The sequence below is a fragment of the Anas platyrhynchos genome, chromosome 3, assembly GCF_047663525.1.
Source record: "Anas platyrhynchos isolate ZD024472 breed Pekin duck chromosome 3, IASCAAS_PekinDuck_T2T, whole genome shotgun sequence".
NCBI lineage: Eukaryota > Metazoa > Chordata > Aves > Anseriformes > Anatidae > Anas > Anas platyrhynchos.
The window spans coordinates 50,954,329-50,971,004 of NC_092589.1; the positions used below are offsets into that span (position 1 = coordinate 50,954,329).

A 16,676-nucleotide genomic window follows, 5' to 3' on the forward strand; every position below is an offset into this window, starting at 1 on the left:
CAGGAGCAGTGGAAAAAGTGACAGGACAAAAATACATTAAATATTAACAGGATGGGTGATACGGAGGAGCTCTGAGGGAGCTTATACACAACAGCAGATGAGGTTCAACTAAAAGCATACAATCTAACATTAAAATTAAAATCTCCAACTAAGGAAGCGAGGGAAAAATATGCTATGACTACCTTTAAAAATTGTGCTAGGGCTGATTTTCAGTATTTCAGTTTCAGATGATTAGTTGAACAATAAAGAGAATTCTCAAGTACTTGGATTACAGCAAAAAGGAGGAAAAGGAACAAGCTAAGCGTGGCTGAGTTTTTTGAAAGATACTGCTAGAGGAGTCAGAGATAAAACCAACCCAAGGTTTTATAAAAAAAAAAAAGAAAAAAAGAACATTTTCCTCACAAGAGAAACATACAGAGAGATTTATTTATTTTTTTTTTAAATTGAATATGTCCTTCTGTAGTTTTTTCCCCCTCAGATGAGAGTTAATGAAAATAGTAAGGGACTTGCACAAACTGGTTAGCGTGATGCGTCAGTGCCAAGGCACCGAAGAGCTGTTACTGCGCTTCAGATGCGAGTTGTGCAGGAAAATGTCTGCTGGTGACTGCGTGCCACGTCTGCTAACTGGGAGTGAGGACACGCCGGGATACTCAGAAACGGACGATAAAGGGACAGTCTCCTGACAGAGCAATCCATTTGGTATCTCGTGCCTTCCTGAATATAGAATGGTTTTCTGAAATCATGACAAAACACTGATGAATGAGTACATGCATTATTACAGCAGTCAATCTCAAGGTAATGAGATACATGAAATTCTTGGTTATAGAAATCCTATCAATTACGGGTGCTTCCTAAAAATAGAAACACCGACAGCAAAGACAAGGAGCCAAGGTAAGATGAGCTCAGAGCCTCGCGACTCTGTTGTTTCCATGCATTAAGGAATAAGGTGTTTATTTACTTTGGTCAAAGTTCAAGGGCTTTACATCTTCTCAGCCTGTTTCTTCACAGTTTCTTTTTCTGTATTCCCTTGTCTTTCCCTTATTAACATTGTCTAAGGCCTTCAGGGATTTTTCCTGTATTTTCCTAATTTATTCTGCATTATACAGAAAGGTAAACTGCTGCACAATCCACACGATATTAATGGTCTGCAGCAACCAAGACATCTGTAGATGAATGTAGGTTTGAGAAATATGACCCAGTGGAGACTTTGTTTTTTGACATTAACAGTGTGCCAGTCATTATTTTCTAATTCCACCAACCACCGGAATACAAAATTAGAGAGACCTAAAGCATGCACGTGTGCAGAGTATTAAAGACTAGGTTGTGGGTTTTTTTCCTCTTGATGGACTTGTGCCTAAAGACCCAGATATAAAAATTATAGCCTTTGCATTGGGAAGCCTGCAGTCTAAGTAACTAGCTCAAAAAAAACCAGACTTTGATCAGCAGCAGAGTGAGCAGTGCTGTGGAAAGAGGCATGTCTGAAACACACCAAGAAAAAACCACTCTGCTGCTGCCCTGAGGTAGTGTTCAGTCTCGTTACTCTGTTGCCTTTCTGCTGGCACTCCAGTTCAAAGCAGAAATTGATGCTACTTCACTCTGAACCAGAACAGAAAAAAAAAAAAAAAAAAAAAAAAAAAAAGGAAATGCTATCGGGTTAAACTAAAATGTGTTTCTTTTATTGAAATAATTTGTAGGTGCTTTCAGGGTGAGCATATAAAACTCAGGACCTTGGGCGTACAAGCAGAGATGTGAAATTGGACACGGCCGCTTCCTCCTGCAGCTGAGCAGCGTGCCTGCAGCTTTTAGCACCTGGCTTCGTGGCAGCACCCACGGTCACCTCTGCGAACTGCCTGACCCCTGCCTGCCACGCTGGAGGGCCTTCCTCCCTCCAGGCTGTTCCTTGCAGTGGCTGAGGTGGTGCGGAGCCTTGGGATCGCCCAAGATCGGCAGGTGGTGTGGTGAAAAGCACCAGAAGTGGTGTTTCTCACCGGTGCTGCCTCTTGGGCAACGCTGGGTTGCACAAGGGTTCGGAGAGGACCTGCCCCAGGAGCAGCCAGGTTGTGTCTGGATCCCGGAGCCCCAGAATTCGGGTATTTTTCACCACTGGGAACTGAACACGGGGCAATGCCTTGGTTAGGCACCAATTCTTGCGGGTGGGTTTGTGGTGCTCACCACCGTTGACCTGCAGCCACAGTGGGTGTGAGGAGCAGGAGGGAGCACTGACTGTGGCATGGTGCAGTGGCTGGCTGGTACCACATCACTCCATCGCTCCGGAGACCTACTGGATAAGCACAACCAGCTGTTTCCATCTCCTAGGCTCATCCAAAGGGCAAAACCTGCGGGGCTGTTTGGGAGACCCCCTCTGGGACGCAGAGCAGTACGTCCCAGTCAGTCCCATAAGTGCTGCGCAGCCAAAACGACCAAAGGCCGAGGAAAAAAGGTTAAGTATAAATTTACAGATAGCTTTACTTGCTTGTGTGAGCTATTTTTTTTTTGCTGGGGAGAAACGGGGAAGTGTGGGCGAGTATCGCAGCCAGCTCAGGCTACAACACACCCGCCGGTGGCTTGTTGCTGGTACCGCACCGCCAGGAGGGGCCCCTGCGGCCACCAGCAGCCCCGCCGGGCGCACGGCGCTGCCAGGACCGGCCTTAGCGGGGGCGGCAGCGGGACCAGACGGGACGGGACGGGACGGGACGGGGCTTTTAAAGGGCCGGGCCGGGCCGGGAGGGCCCCGTCGGTGCCGAGAGGCGGAGCCGCCCCGCCCCGCTCCAGCCTCGCCTCCCGCTCCCCGCCCGCCCCCTCGGAGGAGCGGCCGCGCGGCTCCGCAGCTCGGCGCCGGCCCCGGCTAACAAAGGGGCTGCGGGGCCGGGGCGGGGCCGGGCGGCGGTGGAGGAGGCGGTGGAGGAGGAGGAGGAGGAGGAGGAGGAGGAGGAGGAGGAGGAGGAGGGGAGGCAGCGGCGGCTCGCACAAAAAGTTGTGGGGGGAGGAGCCGGCGTGGGGAGCGGGGCCGCCTCCCGCCGCCGTGTCCGAGGGGTGAGTGGCGGCTCTGCACGGCTCGGCTCGGGACGGGACGGGGCGGACAAAGTTTGTTCCCCGACGTGCCGGGGGGGAGCGGCGGTGCTCGGGGTACCTGCGGGGCGGGCCGGGCCGGGCTGCGGGAGCGGAGCGGGGCCGGGCCGGGCGGGGCCGCCGGGGTGCCCGAGGGCGGGCGGCGCCTCCGCGGCCCCGGTCCCCGGCGGGGGTGGGAGCTCGGCGGCTCGGTGCCGGGGGCACTCGCGGCGGGACGGCGGGGTCACGGTGCCTCTCTGCTCCCCCGGCAGGTACTGAGCGGGACCCATGGGAGCCCCCCGCCCGAGGGTGTAGGAGCCCGGCATGGCTCGCCTCGCCCGCCCCGAGGAAGGAGCCGGCGGGGCGCCCGGGGAGTTCAGCGATATCATCAAGTGCCGCTCGGGTAAGCTGCCCCCCGGGGTGCCCCACACAGGGTTCCCCACTCGGTGTGCTGTATGCTGCGAGCCCGTGGTGGTGGTCCTGGTCGTGGTCGTGGTCGTGGTGCGATGGTCGCGATGATGATGATGGTGGTGTTGGTGGAGCGCGCTCTCCCGCTTCTCTCTCTCTCAAACACGGTGTTAGTCAAGTCACTGTGTGTTTGGGACCCACCTCCTGCGTTATAATTACCCCTGCTTTTGTAAATAACCGCCCGCTCGGAGTGCTCTTATGCAACCCGGCGTTGGCAGCTCCCGTCTGCCTGCCCCACCGCTGGGAACGGCAGCGGCGGTGGCTGCCCCGCTGCCCTGCCTTCGGACAAGGCGCCCCGACGTGACCTGCTGCCTTTCCCCCTTCATATAGCACGGGGGTCTACGGTTACCAGCTCAGGCATTTCCTTGTTTGGAACAGATCTGAAGGTTATTGGGGAAATGTAAAAGCGTGCTTTGATTTTGTGGTACGTTGTAGCCTCACTGAGGCGCTGATGGATGCTAGAGGGGCGAGGAACCATCAGCATCTTGGCAGTGGGAAGGTGAAGGGCTTATGGGCACAGAAGCAAGTCACGTAAACCTCAGCAGAAATTCGTGATACATCCAGAGTCTGGATGCTCGCGTCTTCAGTTTCAAAGCCCATCCATTCTCTCTTAAATGCAAAATGCTCCTGTTGTCAAAAAAAAAAAAAAAAGAAAAAAGATTTTTCTTTGATATCTGAAAACCAGTAACATGTTTTCTTTAAAAAAAATAATAATAAAAAAATCCCATGCATTAAAAAAATGTTCCATTGATGGTGATTTGATATGTCAGAGGAAGCAGGATGCGGGTTTGAGTCCAAATCACGCTGGTGTTTGCATAGTTCATTCTTAGACATCGTCTTTGTGAGGGATGAAACCTGTGGTGGATGGAGTCCTACTGTTCCAGAAATGCAATTTAGGAAACTGAAACGCTTTGTGGCTTTGAACCTTGAGTTCTGTAGTGCTTGTGTACTTTTTCTTCTGTTACTTTGAAACCTCTGGATGTGACTTTATTTGATAATAAGTGTGCAGTCAGAAACCTCTAAGGGCTTTGAGGCTGGGGGTAGCCTGTGGAGGGATGGTGCGCCGATGTGTACGCGAATACTATGCTTTCTTAGCCCGCCTGAGGAAACACGGCTGTATTTGAGGTTTTCCTTGGATGAACAGATTGTACAGCAACTTCTGTTGTTTGGGCTAGGGCAGGCAATTGCAGCTCTCCCATTACAACCACTTTAACTTTCCTCTTCTCTCTTAATGAGAGAATTGTGTATATTCTGAGGCTGGGAAGGCTGAAAGACTTGTGAATTAGACTAAAAACTGTGAGCAGAGATTGATCTTTTAAAAATGATACACCGGCTTGGATCTGGTTGTGTGATTTCTTGAAGCTAATTACTGTACTACATAGCTCGGGTCTGAACCTTTCCCTACAAGTAAACCCGTGGGAGGGATTTCCTAATGAAAGGGCTGAAGTACCCATAGCAGTAAATTAAAGGATGGTTGCTGGGACTGGGGAAAATATTATAAGCTCTGTTTCCACTTTTCATAGGTAGAAAGTTTTCCTTTTTCAAATGTTTAAAATGAGCAGAGTTCTTTATTGCTGTGACAGCTTGTCCGGCGTGGGATGCTATTTGCAGCATGACACGAGTGCAGTAGGAGCGCTACCTTTGCACTTGCTGATATTTGGGGTATCTCAGGGTCAGTCTTGTTTCCGAGGGCACAGAGGGCAGAGCCAGCCAAGGTTTATGTTCTCCACTTTATTTTGTAATAGAAAATGAGGTGTCCGAGTTGTCCTTCTGTTTTTTGCCACTCTGTAAGCTTGTCACCAGCTGATGTAGGACATCTCTAGCAATGATTCAGGAGAGCATGCAAATAAGCATTTAAATTATTTTGTTATATATATTAAAAAAAAAAAAAAAAGATTTGGAATTCAAGAATCTTTCAAAGGTAGTCCTTAACAGACAGTGGTTCTAGTAAACATGTTTTTAAATATTTGGATACAAATGTAAACTTTAGCAACCTGTCAAACTGAAAATACTGTTTCTTTTGTAGTCATTGTTGCTTCAGCTATATTGCTTTGGAGAACTGGGAAGCAGCTAAAAAGCCCTAAGGATGGCAGGATTACTATGACAGTTAGTTACTGAAAACTTGAGCTTTGATCCAAAGTTACTCTTTGGACAGTGTAAAAAGATGCGTGGAGTTTCACTGCTGCTGCTCAGGACTGTGCCCATCCATGCCTGATCCCATGAGCGGAACTGGCTGTGTAACTTTTTTCTTAATGACTTGTTACTGGAAAGCCGCCAACATACCAGGAGAGGGATATAGCAGCATTGCAGCAAATTTTCATTTTTCTATAGAGCAATCAAAATAAATTAACAATGGGTTGGGTTTCTATGTATGTTACTTGTACAAAGAGAGCCTATGTCACAGGGTTTCGTGGGTGGAAAAGTACTTTTGCAAGTATCTAATTCATCCTCGAGCTGAGAGGATGAAGGATAAAGTGCTTCTGAGCAGAGCTCCTTGTATGTTAGTGATTATGTTGAAAATACTTTCCTCTATAGCGGTCAACAAAACCTGAAGTGCCACGTGCTGTAGCTGTTGTAAGCGATAAATTCTTGATTTGGAAAGCAAGAGGGTTGGGTTTACGCAGTGAGCTCGCGTTTGTGATGTGTGGTGCCACAGAGGGAGAGTAGGGCTTCCTTAGGTCGTCCAGTTAGCCTTTTTATTATTTCCTGCTTTTGATGTGGCTCTCCTCTGACTAGATAGTGTTAAGGCTGATCTATGTGTAGAGGTAAGCGGTTTTGATGGCGTGTCTTCTGCTCTTCCAGGCCCCGGGGCGACCAGAGCTGCCCCTAAGATGGCCCTGGCGTTGCTCAGCTGCCTGTCCTGCTACAGCCCGGTGCTGGTGGCTCCTTGTGGCTGCTGCTCGCCCCCAGGTGCCACTTAAAGGGCTTTGTGAAGGACATCTCCTTTGAGCAGGGGGTCGTGCCTCTCTGCAGCAGCTCTCAGGAAGGATTGCTGGGGGCTGATCGCCTTGCAGTGGTGAAAGCAATGCTGTCAGCGCCGCACTTGAAGAGCAAATGAATCTTTGCTATGATTAATTATGGAGAAAAGAAGAAGTCGCTTAAAATCTGCCGTGGTAGTTTGGAATGGCAATATATAATTAAACAGTAAGACATGACAGGAAAAACATTTCTGGAAGATTACCGTATGCCTCTGGTGCATTTTAAGATATGAGTTCCTGTCTAAATTGAGGGGAGCTTAATTCTCCTCATCTACCTTATGTTTTTAATTACAATAAACACATTTGGCTCAGAGGCTGCTTTCAGAAACTATAACTTACTTTTGTAGTTCTCGGGCAAGGTTTCTGGGTAGCACTGCTGTCTGTCTGTCTGTCTGCACGAAGCGGTGCCAAACTGGCTGTCAGCTGCCAGGCCCTGGGACCTCCTGGTCTGGGGACTCCATGTGTTGCCTTTGGGGCTGGTTCCTTCGGCCCTGTCCCACTGCCACCCAAGTGATATGGCCCTGTGTGGTGCCTCGGTTGTCACTTGGGCTCCATCAGTGAGAAATGGCTGGGAACAACGGTGTCTGTTTAGGATCCGTCCCATGGATGTGGGCTGGGCACAGCTGGTTTGCTGTAAGGTGAACTCTTTGTGGGTGTTTGTGCAGAACATGTGCAGGTGAGATGGTGGAGGCAAACAGCAAGCCTGATGCTCCTCATTCCTAGCTGCGAAAATGAGCGTTTTTGGAAACAAACCTTCAGGTTGCCTCAGGCTGGCTCCTTCCTGTCAGCTGTCGCCTCCTTGTCCCGAGTGGACAGATTGGGTGCTGCGATGAAGACAGTTCTGGGGTGATGCTAGCGTTTATGAAATGCAAGCATATACGTACTGGGCTGGTTTCTTCTAGTCTCTTGGTTGGTGGAGAAAGAAATAACATATGCCGTTCCGTGTGCTTGAAGCACGACTCTGCCTTGGAATAGAAAGCAAGGCTCCTCGGGGGAGAAAAGAAACCAACCCCAAACCATAAAAGCAACCCATTGATTTGCGTGTGCTTTGCCAGGAAATGAAGAAATAACCCTGGGCAGGAGCTGCTACGTGAGGCACTGCCTGTAGTGGTTTAAGAGCCTCGGGATGCCGCGGTGGGGAGAGGCGGCTGCTGCTGGTGTGGGTCCCCCTTGCACTGTGGATACCTTGGGGAGGGGGTGCCTGGGCAGACCAGCAGACATGGGGTGATTAATAACCGCGGCCACCTCCTCTGACATCCCCCCAGCTCAGGGAGCTGGAGAAGATGGGAGAAGTCCATGCAGTCTGAGGAAAATAGGTTCATGTGCAAAGAAACTCATAGTGGTCATGGCACTGGGCAGCTTGGCAAAGGTTTAGCCGTGTCTCTGCAATGGCTCATCACCTCCCTGCCTCTCCTTGGATGTTCCTCCTGTCTGTGGTGCGACTCTTGGCAGCAGGGACGAGTAGGGCAGTGTTTGTATTAACATCTGTGTGTGAAGAAATGGGGAGACAGACTGGCACATGTAATTCAGTGTATGTGTGGTATGGCAAGAAAAAGCACGTGGAATAAACCCCAGCTGAGTCTGCTTTGTTTTGGGTCAGTGCAGGTGCTCTGCTGCAGATAGCTGCATGGATTTGCCCACTCAGAGACCGTATGATCAGCTCCTCTTGTGTTGTGCAGTGTCACTCCTTTGAAAAGAGCACCATTAGAAGAGTGTAGCACCAACCTTGGGAGCAGAGATGCTTGTAGCCCAAAGCTGGGGAGAACTGCATTTAGTTTGGATGGCTTAATAACAGCCTGAAGAATGAATAATAGGGTTTAAACATTGTGAGGTGGGAGGGAGGAGTTTCGTTCTCTGACTGTTTATTGTGTTGATGAAAAAATAAGTTTTAGTGCTCCCTAGTTTGTCAGAAGTCTGCTTTATGTCTTCTTCCCTTCCCCCGTTGTGTCTCTGGAATTAAATGAGGAAGCAAGCTGAGCTATAATTTCGGAAAGCGACTGTATATCCTCAGAAGAAAGCTGGGAGTTCTAAAGGTAGTGACAAAAATAACAGGCTAAGTAAATAGAAGGGCCCTCTGGCATCTGTGGATTTGACAGAAAACAATGATACTCTTTTCTTGCAAACCATAGTTTTGGGAGTGAAGCAAGAATTGACTCCCTGCTTATCAACAGGGCTGCATCTACCATAGTAGCCTTCCTTTAATAAGGCTACCATAAGGTTTCCTTATGCTTGGAAGGGCTGTGACCAATCTTTAGTAATTTACGTGTTTAGATATGAATTAACCTGTTGAATGTGTGGGAGAGACGCCTTAACTGTGCTGAGTTGCTGGAGAAGATAACTTGAGCATCGTCTGGACTTGTTGGGAGAGTTCTCTTAAAACTGCAGATACACTGCTCCCATGAAAAAGCAGCATTCTCTGTCTGCTGGGCTGTTTTTCAGGGGTGGGGGTCTCCCATTGCATGTGGTGAAGCTCTGCTGAGTTGTCAGCTGGTGGGAGATGTGGTGGCTGCGTGTTGGGGTAACAGCGGAGTAACTTCCATCAGAAATATTGGATGCACGTTAGTAGAAAGCTGTGTGGCTAGATGACAGAGATTAGACGTGTTTTAACATTGTTTTGCTGATCAATAAAGGGAATGGGCAGCAATACTTTTCAGCCAGAGGTTATTGGTAACAAAGATCCCTTCGGAACTCTGACACTTATTCCCCCTTGCCTTGTGGAAAACAGAAATAGGACCCACCATCCAAAAACTGTGTTTCCTAATGACTTTGTAGAGGAATTCAACGTGTATCTGGACAGTCACTGGCTTATGCACTTAACTGTGAAGAAATGTGCACTTAAGCCATGAAGCAACATACTTTGATGGGTCTGTGTAATACATTTCAAGTATTTTCAGTTAATTCATTTGTACTCTGCTTTTACTGCCTATAATTAAATGTGGGTTTTGCTCCTTTCCTAGTTTAGACTGTGGCAGAGGACCAAAGGTGCAATGTGCTCCTAACATATAATGTTACCAATTATTGATTGGAGAAAGTGGTGTGATGTGTAAGTCCTGAAGTGCTTGGCTAGGTTATCTTTATTTAAATTGCTATTGAATTGCCACACTGTCCTGGATGAACAAGGAGCAGCACTCTCCATAACGAATGGAGGAGATTTATCAGGCTACGTATAGGGCGAGGCCTTTTGGTTTCCATATTACTTTAGTAGCTACAGTATAAAGTGTGATTATATTAAAATAAGAGAAAAAGTAAAATAGTATTTAAACGCCAATAGACCAAGACCTTTCTATTTCTTCTTTCTAGGCTTTTACTTCTGTTATGACTTAATAATGAACAACAGTTATGGTCAGCACAAATCATTTCCAACAGTTCAGTGATCTCTCTCTTGGTTTCTACACGTACATCTTGTTCCTGGATGCAGCTCCTTGTGGAGCTTCAAGGGAACACGTTTTGTTCATGCGGTGCCTCTTTCTCGAGAGAAGACTTTGTGGAAGCTGAAAGTCTGGTAGCTGTTTTCTGAATACAGTTTTGCTGTTTGGGCGGGGGTGTGTAATCCTTCTGCTTTGAATGCTTTTCCTCTGCGCTCAGGAATTTTTCTCTTGGACCTGGCTGTAGTCCCCAATTTGGAGCTTGCTGGTTTGATTTTAAAAAAACAAAAACACAGGTTCTTAAAAACATGATTTAAATCTATTTTTAGATAACTTAATGCACTGATCAGTAGGAGTAGAGTTTATTAAACTTAACCCGGGAGTTTTTACAGGCCACAGTACAGAAGTGCAGTGCTCACCCTGGCCTTTATACTCAAAAAGCACTTGCACACTTTATGGTCTGTGCAGAACCGTCTGGCTGGTGGGCTGTCAGAGGAGTGCAGTGCCCAGCTCCTGGCGGTCAAGGACCCCACAAATGCACCAGGCTGCTGCAGGTGCCCCTTGGCTTGGGCACCAAGCCTGAGGAGAAGCTGCATTTCAGGGAGCTCCTCTGTGGTTTTGCTTCTGCTCTCATCTTTTACATATTTGGGCAATTTGAGTATTGTTTGAATATTGAGGTAATTCAGAACCCAGGGACTCTCTAGGATTTAAAAAACAAAAAGACGCCAGACAAACACCATGTTGGTTCGCTGGGCACTGGTGAGCTTAAAGCCCCGAAGCATGCCACAGCTTCTAAAAGGTTACGTTTCTACCTTGATGAGAGAAATCACGTGTTGATGGTTGTATCAGTGTGGAAGTGAGCTTTATGCTAAACTGCACAATCAGCACTTCCACGGTGGAACAGGGGAAAGAGGAAGGAAGAGCTCAGATGGGGTTGCTCCCACTGTCACAGAAGTCATACCATGTTATAAGGGCTTTTTGTTAAAGGCCATCGAAACCTAAGTGGAGTTCAGTTTTTGTTCAGTTTTTTCTTCGCTTTGTAGGTGTTGGGTAACTGATGGTGTCCATTTGCAGTAGGTTTCCACGTGGATGCTTTTCTCAGTCCTTTCTGATCCCAAGAAAGATAAATCCGTGGAGACGTATGGAGCTGGTGAGGTGCAGGGGCATCAGTTGTGGTGGTGTTACTTCAGTCTCACAGCAGAATCTCTCTGAATGACACCTCTGCAGAGTTGAACAAAGCACCTTTTTTACACCAAAAGGATTAGTGCACTGTCTGCATCTTTCTTCCAAGTTCAGGCATGCGTGGCAGGAGAGAGAGAGTGTGAAATCCTGCCATGAGGCCTCAGGACTGTGTTCCTGGGGTCTTTGTGTAGACCCTCCTGTAGAGAAGTATGGCAGGGACCTGAGAAGAACCAAATTTCAGATCTCTCTGTTCTAAAGCAGCTCTTCCAAAATGTTTTCATTTAGCCTGTAGGGAAGTAAGTGGTCCTAAAACTTAAGAAATTTGAAGTTAATGAATTCCATGTGAATTGTGTGTTGTTGTTCGCCTTTGCTCTAAGAGGGGAAATAACTTCCATAGTAGGTCATGAAGGCTATTTGGCTTTCCTAATCCTTACGAGCAAAAAAAAAAAACCAAAACAAACAACAAAAAAAAAAAACCAACAACAACAAAAAAAAAAAAAAAAAAGAAAAAGAAACCCTGACTGTTCTTGGAGGCCTTCTCCTCTACCTGTAAAATGCTGGAGAGGGTTCCTATCGCTGTGTGGTAACAACCTCCTCTCAGCAGGCAGTGTTAAATATTTAATCGTCGTTTAAGGATAGTGGTTACTGTGCTTGCGTAGTGACTAACAGTATTGGGTGTGTTCATCTCCACAAAGAAAAGTCATAACCAACCCCTTTTGATTAAATGTATGCATGTATATCTTCCTAACTGAAAATCTGCAAATTCTCTTTGGTTTAAAATGCCACTTAATTTTGAGTGATGTGCACAACGTAGGGCATGACAGAGCTTTTTGCATGCCATAAGGTACCATAACTGAGAGGAAAGGAAGCTGGATTCATTTTTACACACCTTAGCTTCCCTTAAGTGAGGAGATAGCAGTTACCTGTTGGTCTCATGAAGTGGGTGGGTTCTGGATCACCCCCAGATTGTCTGCAGTCAGAGTTCATTTTGGCACCCACACCTGGAGTGTGAGTTGTATTCCCTCTCAGGAAAACTGAACCCTGTGCCAGAAATGCAGTGGGAAAGGTGAGGTCCTGTGGTCTGGCCTGCCTGAGTCATGTAGTTGGACGGTCTTGGTGGCAGCGTGTGCTGTCCCCCGGTGTCACACACTGCAGGACAAGCAGCCTTCAGAAGAGACAGGCTGAATTAGAAGAACATGAACCATGCAGAAGCAAGCTCTTTTCTCATCCATCTCCCATGTGCACTAGGGCTGGTTAACTACAAGTGGTGAAATTGGGATATTCATACTTCTCAATTTTATTGCCCATGTTACAGCCATAAAGTACGATATTCTGGTATCTGCCCGAGCATCTAAACCTGCCTTACTGTGTACACCTGGTTGGGCTGGCAGAATCTGGAGTCAGAAGAAGATGCAAAACTGTTCTGGAGTTGCAATGTTTTATCCCAAAAAAGGAATTTCACTGCTCCTGCTTTGCAGGTGACATCTCCGCTGCACAATGGACAGAAAGCAATCTGATGGAATGGTTTAAAAATCTAGTGACAGGGTGGAAAAAGCCATAATACTCTTTTCACACTGCACTCTGCTGCCTCTCCTTCTTCATCTCCCTGACCTGGCAGGCATCTGCAGGGAGGGGGAAAAAGCCTCCCTCAAGTATTTGGCCGCTGCTCCAGTTGTCTTTGCAGGGGACATCGCCAGTGAAGACCAAGTTGTTTGCCAAGAATCCGGTATGAATGTCTGCGTAGAGAAGGCTTTGTGCAAAATCAGCTGAGGACAGCAGCTGTGTGGCCTAGACCAGAAAATATTTCAGGTACCTGATGAGAACTCAAGGACCCGGTGCTGCGGGGCCAGTGGTTAGGGAAAGAGTCCTTAGCTATTTACAAAGGACCTAAGTATCTTAAGGTATCATCCTCAAAACTTAATTGAATAGCTACAGGTTGCTGCTAAAGCATGCTGCCAGGTCGCTATGGTGTTGGTGCTGAGCAGCTGGAGGAGCCTTGTCCTGGCTGCAGCCCGCACAGCGTTCCTACTCCTGCGTCATCCCAGCTGTCAGGCACACCGACCAATGTGCAGGTGTCACTTCTCCCAAAACAGCCTTAGGCAGCTGGGGGGGAATTTGGGGTGGTGCCCATCTTTCCTGTAATTGCCTCTTAATTAGAGCCCTAGTGCTGACTTGTTGCTCTTGAAATGCCAGTCTGAATCTTCAAATGGTTTTGAACCACTGACCATTGCCCTGAGCACTGGGCAGGAGTGTAGGGTGAGATGTGGCTAATTCCTTGCGTATTGCACAGCGAGAGGATGGGCCAGGAAGAATGCAGGGGCTGGAGAGCATTCAGGGCATTTCGTAATAAGTCAGGCACCAAATCCCAACATGCTCTGGGGGGAAAAGTGTTTGTATATATTTCTGTACTGGAGATGAACTGCTTAATGAATGTGTCTAAGACTTAAGGCTGAAAGAGGAGTTGTGAAGCCTGCCCATCTGCTGAAGCTTGCACTGGGACATCAGTACCAAAATTCAGGGCTAAAAGATGCTGGTCTAAGTTGAAGAGCAGACTTGCAGCAAGGCTTGGGATTTTTCCCAGGAGAAAGACATTGCAAGGTCATTAATCAAGAGCTAGAGAAAAGGAGCACTGGTCTCCCTTTCTCTGCCAAAAATAAGACAACTAAACCAAACCCTTGTGTTGCTGGCATTAGCAGTCATCTGGCCACTGCTGCGGTTGGTGGCTGCAGGCACTTAGCATTATGATAAACAGCCCTTGTGTTGTAGGGGTAGCTGGCCTGGAACAGCTCTGATACGTTTCTGAACAGAAACCCAGTGCAGGGAAGAGGGATTTCGTTGTTGGAGTCTTTGTCTGGGATGCAATAATGATCCTGAAGTTCATAGCAGTGTCAGACTCCAAATGACTGAGGCGTCTCGAAGGAAGAGGACCTTGGGGTTGTACACAGAGGGGCATTACGTCACCGTGGAGATAACTATGGATCCTTTTGGCGAGAAAACAGAGCCCACGTTTGACAGGAGGAGACGAGGGGGATGTGTTTGGAGAGCTGTTCCCAGGCTGGCCTGGTGCTGGTCAGTGAGTGCAGAGCCCTGGCACAGGACATGCATGGTGCAGAACTCATTGGCTTGGACCCGGTGGTGCTCTTGCATCCATCACTGAGCTTGGTGACTTGCTGGGGGAGCTTGCTGTCATCCAGGGCTCCTAAATTTCCCCCCAGACTCATACACTAGCACATGCTGTGTAAGTCAGGGTGGCTGTAAGAGGTGCCAGCCCCGCAGCCCATGTGCCAGTGGAGCACCTGCTCCAGGGCGCTCTGCCACTGCAGCTCCTGGCTCTTGTAGATTCTCCAGCATTTCTCTTGAACCTGCCTTTTGCTCATTCACTTGATGCCACACCTGAAATGAGGGGTTACTGGGTTAGATAAGGGATAACTCTAGCATGTAATCCCCACTTCTGAGGCAGAGTAAACTTTCTGCAGGATCTGGGGTGGTAGAGGCGCATGCAATACCTAGAGGATCCCATCGTTTCTGGCTTTACAAGAAGAAAAAATAATTCAACCCAGTGCATCTGTTTTCTTCCAGGCAAAATATCCCATGGGATGTAGCAGTTTGTTTGTTTGTTGACTGGACATGTTGCTGTTAGCACTGAAGAAGCTAGCACGAAATTAGTAAAGGGTCCTACAAACCTTGACCTATTGTAAACATATCAGACTTTCTTTTGTTCTCAGTCTCCTTCCAGTATAAGGTTGCTGAAGTCCTGGGCTGTTACATTCATCCTTAATGGACTCAGTGTCCTTAGTTTAGCTGATTAAAATTTAGTTTCAGGATGAAGCCTGTGATTGACAGTGAAGCCCTCTCTGAACTAGTCCAAATCTACTGAGTGGGTCCCTGGAGAAGATGGGAGCTGTAGCAAGTCTTGCCACTGGAGCTGGTTAGGAAAAAATAATTCACACAGGGCAGTGTATTTGTATGGAGGCTGATTTGGGCTGGAAAAAAAAAAGAGGTCTTGGAATATTTTGCCTTGGAAGTGCTGATGTGTCCTTTCCTCCATAGCGCTGCTGTCAGAGAAGGGGAGCGGGGAGGGAGCAGGGACCATTAGCCAGGTGCTGAAAGCAGAGTCTCTCCATAATGCTCAGATAAAATGACTAACTGCTGAGAAACGTGTTGGTGTTTTGTTTTCCACACTGTTTTTTGCCACCTTTTGTTACAGGATCTTATTATTGGCCCTGTTGTCTCTGTCTTTAACTTATACTCACATACCCATATAATAAAAATACTTGGAATTGTAATCCTCAGTTGAACTCAAGTTTCTTGCCTGGGGGAAGAAGGAAAGGGATAATTTTTTTTTTTTTTTGTGTGTGATGTAATGCACAGTTGGAAGATGCTAGTGTGCTGCAGTGGTCATCTGAAACAAACTCATGTGGACTGGGACTGGTGCAACCTGATGCAGAAAGTATTCTGCATAATTTGTGTGGGTATGGGAAATAATGGGAAGGAGGAGAGAAATTGTGAAATGTTAACCCTTTGTACTTGTTTCTTACAGCTTAAGATTTTTTTTTATGGATTTGGTTCCTTATGTCCTCTAAGCTGACACTTTTTTTTTTCCCCTTTATACCAAAATGCACACAATTATTTTTCTCCTCCTACTGACTGGAGGGCAGAAAAAGGGGTTTTGTTCCTTACAAGATATTATGTCTGCCTGGTATTCCCACTTGCAATAAGGCTCCTTTCATGCTGCTCCAGCTCTCTGAAAGGACCTTCACTCGCTATCCTATTAAGAACCTCTTGTGCTGCCAGTGAAAATGTAAAGAGGCTGTAGACATTTGGGGCTCAACTCTCATCTACAGTACAATGAAGTGAAGGAAATAATGCATTCTTGGCTGTCCTGAATTTAGCTGAGCCAAAAGGTTATCGGCTGGCAGAATAGATGAGTTGTGATTATCACAACTTATGTTACTGGAAGTCTTTTAAAAAGCAATTGAATTAATTACGTTTGATCTCAGTGAGAATCTGTGGCCGTTGAGGTGGATTTTAATCTGCATCTATTATCTAGGATGCAATGTTATAAGTAGGAAAAAATGATGTGTGTGAATTGTGTAGGACTCTTCTCTTTATCTGCTTTGTGCCTGTATTGTGGCATACCTAATAGAGAATATATTCTTTTTCCATTTCCTTTTCATCTGCTTCTCTTTGGATGAATAAACAGAACTCTGCTACTTTTTGCAGTCTTGAAGGTATCCTGTGAGCCCTTTTCAAAGTTTGTCAAGTTATAAAATCTAATTTCAGTGAGAATTAGTATATGATATACAGTTTTCCCCTGCCAAATGAGGTGGATGTAGTTCAGGAGTTAAACCTCTTTTGTCAGGCTGTTTTCATGCACAACTTTTCAATTAATGCACAAAACAGGAACAAAAGGGATTTTTCAGTGAAATTACTATTTTAAATAATGCAGCCTTTGGCTATCTTAATCAGGGGATAGGTTTTTCTCACATGCAAACTTCCTTCCCTAGTAGTCTTCAGACATTTTTTTCACCCCCTCTTGCAGGATGGGAGTAGAGCTGAGAACCTGGGTGGGTCAGCCAGGTCACGTCTTCCAAAGTCATCGAGCTCATTACAATAATCATCCACTGTTTATTTA

The 16,676-nt window shown here is 47.0% G+C and overlaps 1 protein-coding gene across 6 annotated transcripts in view; it reads left to right on the forward strand.

The window, feature by feature from the left end:
* The first annotated feature begins 2,882 nt into the window (after positions 1–2,882).
* Positions 2,883–16,676, forward strand: part of UTRN (utrophin) — a 364,397-nt gene continuing 350,603 nt past the window's right edge. The window contains exons 1-2 of one of the 6 annotated variants that reach the window (XM_038175840.2): positions 2,883–3,033; positions 3,321–3,451. Coding sequence is in view for 3 of the 6 variants with exons in the window: in XM_038175834.2 (XP_038031762.1) it covers positions 3,373–3,451 (79 nt within the window). In the remaining 3 variants the exon portion in view is untranslated. Of the gene's footprint in view, positions 3,127–3,320; positions 3,452–16,676 lie in introns of all 6 variants that reach the window. The other 5 variants (XM_038175834.2, XM_038175838.2, XM_038175835.2 and 2 more) reach the window with 5 other exon arrangements.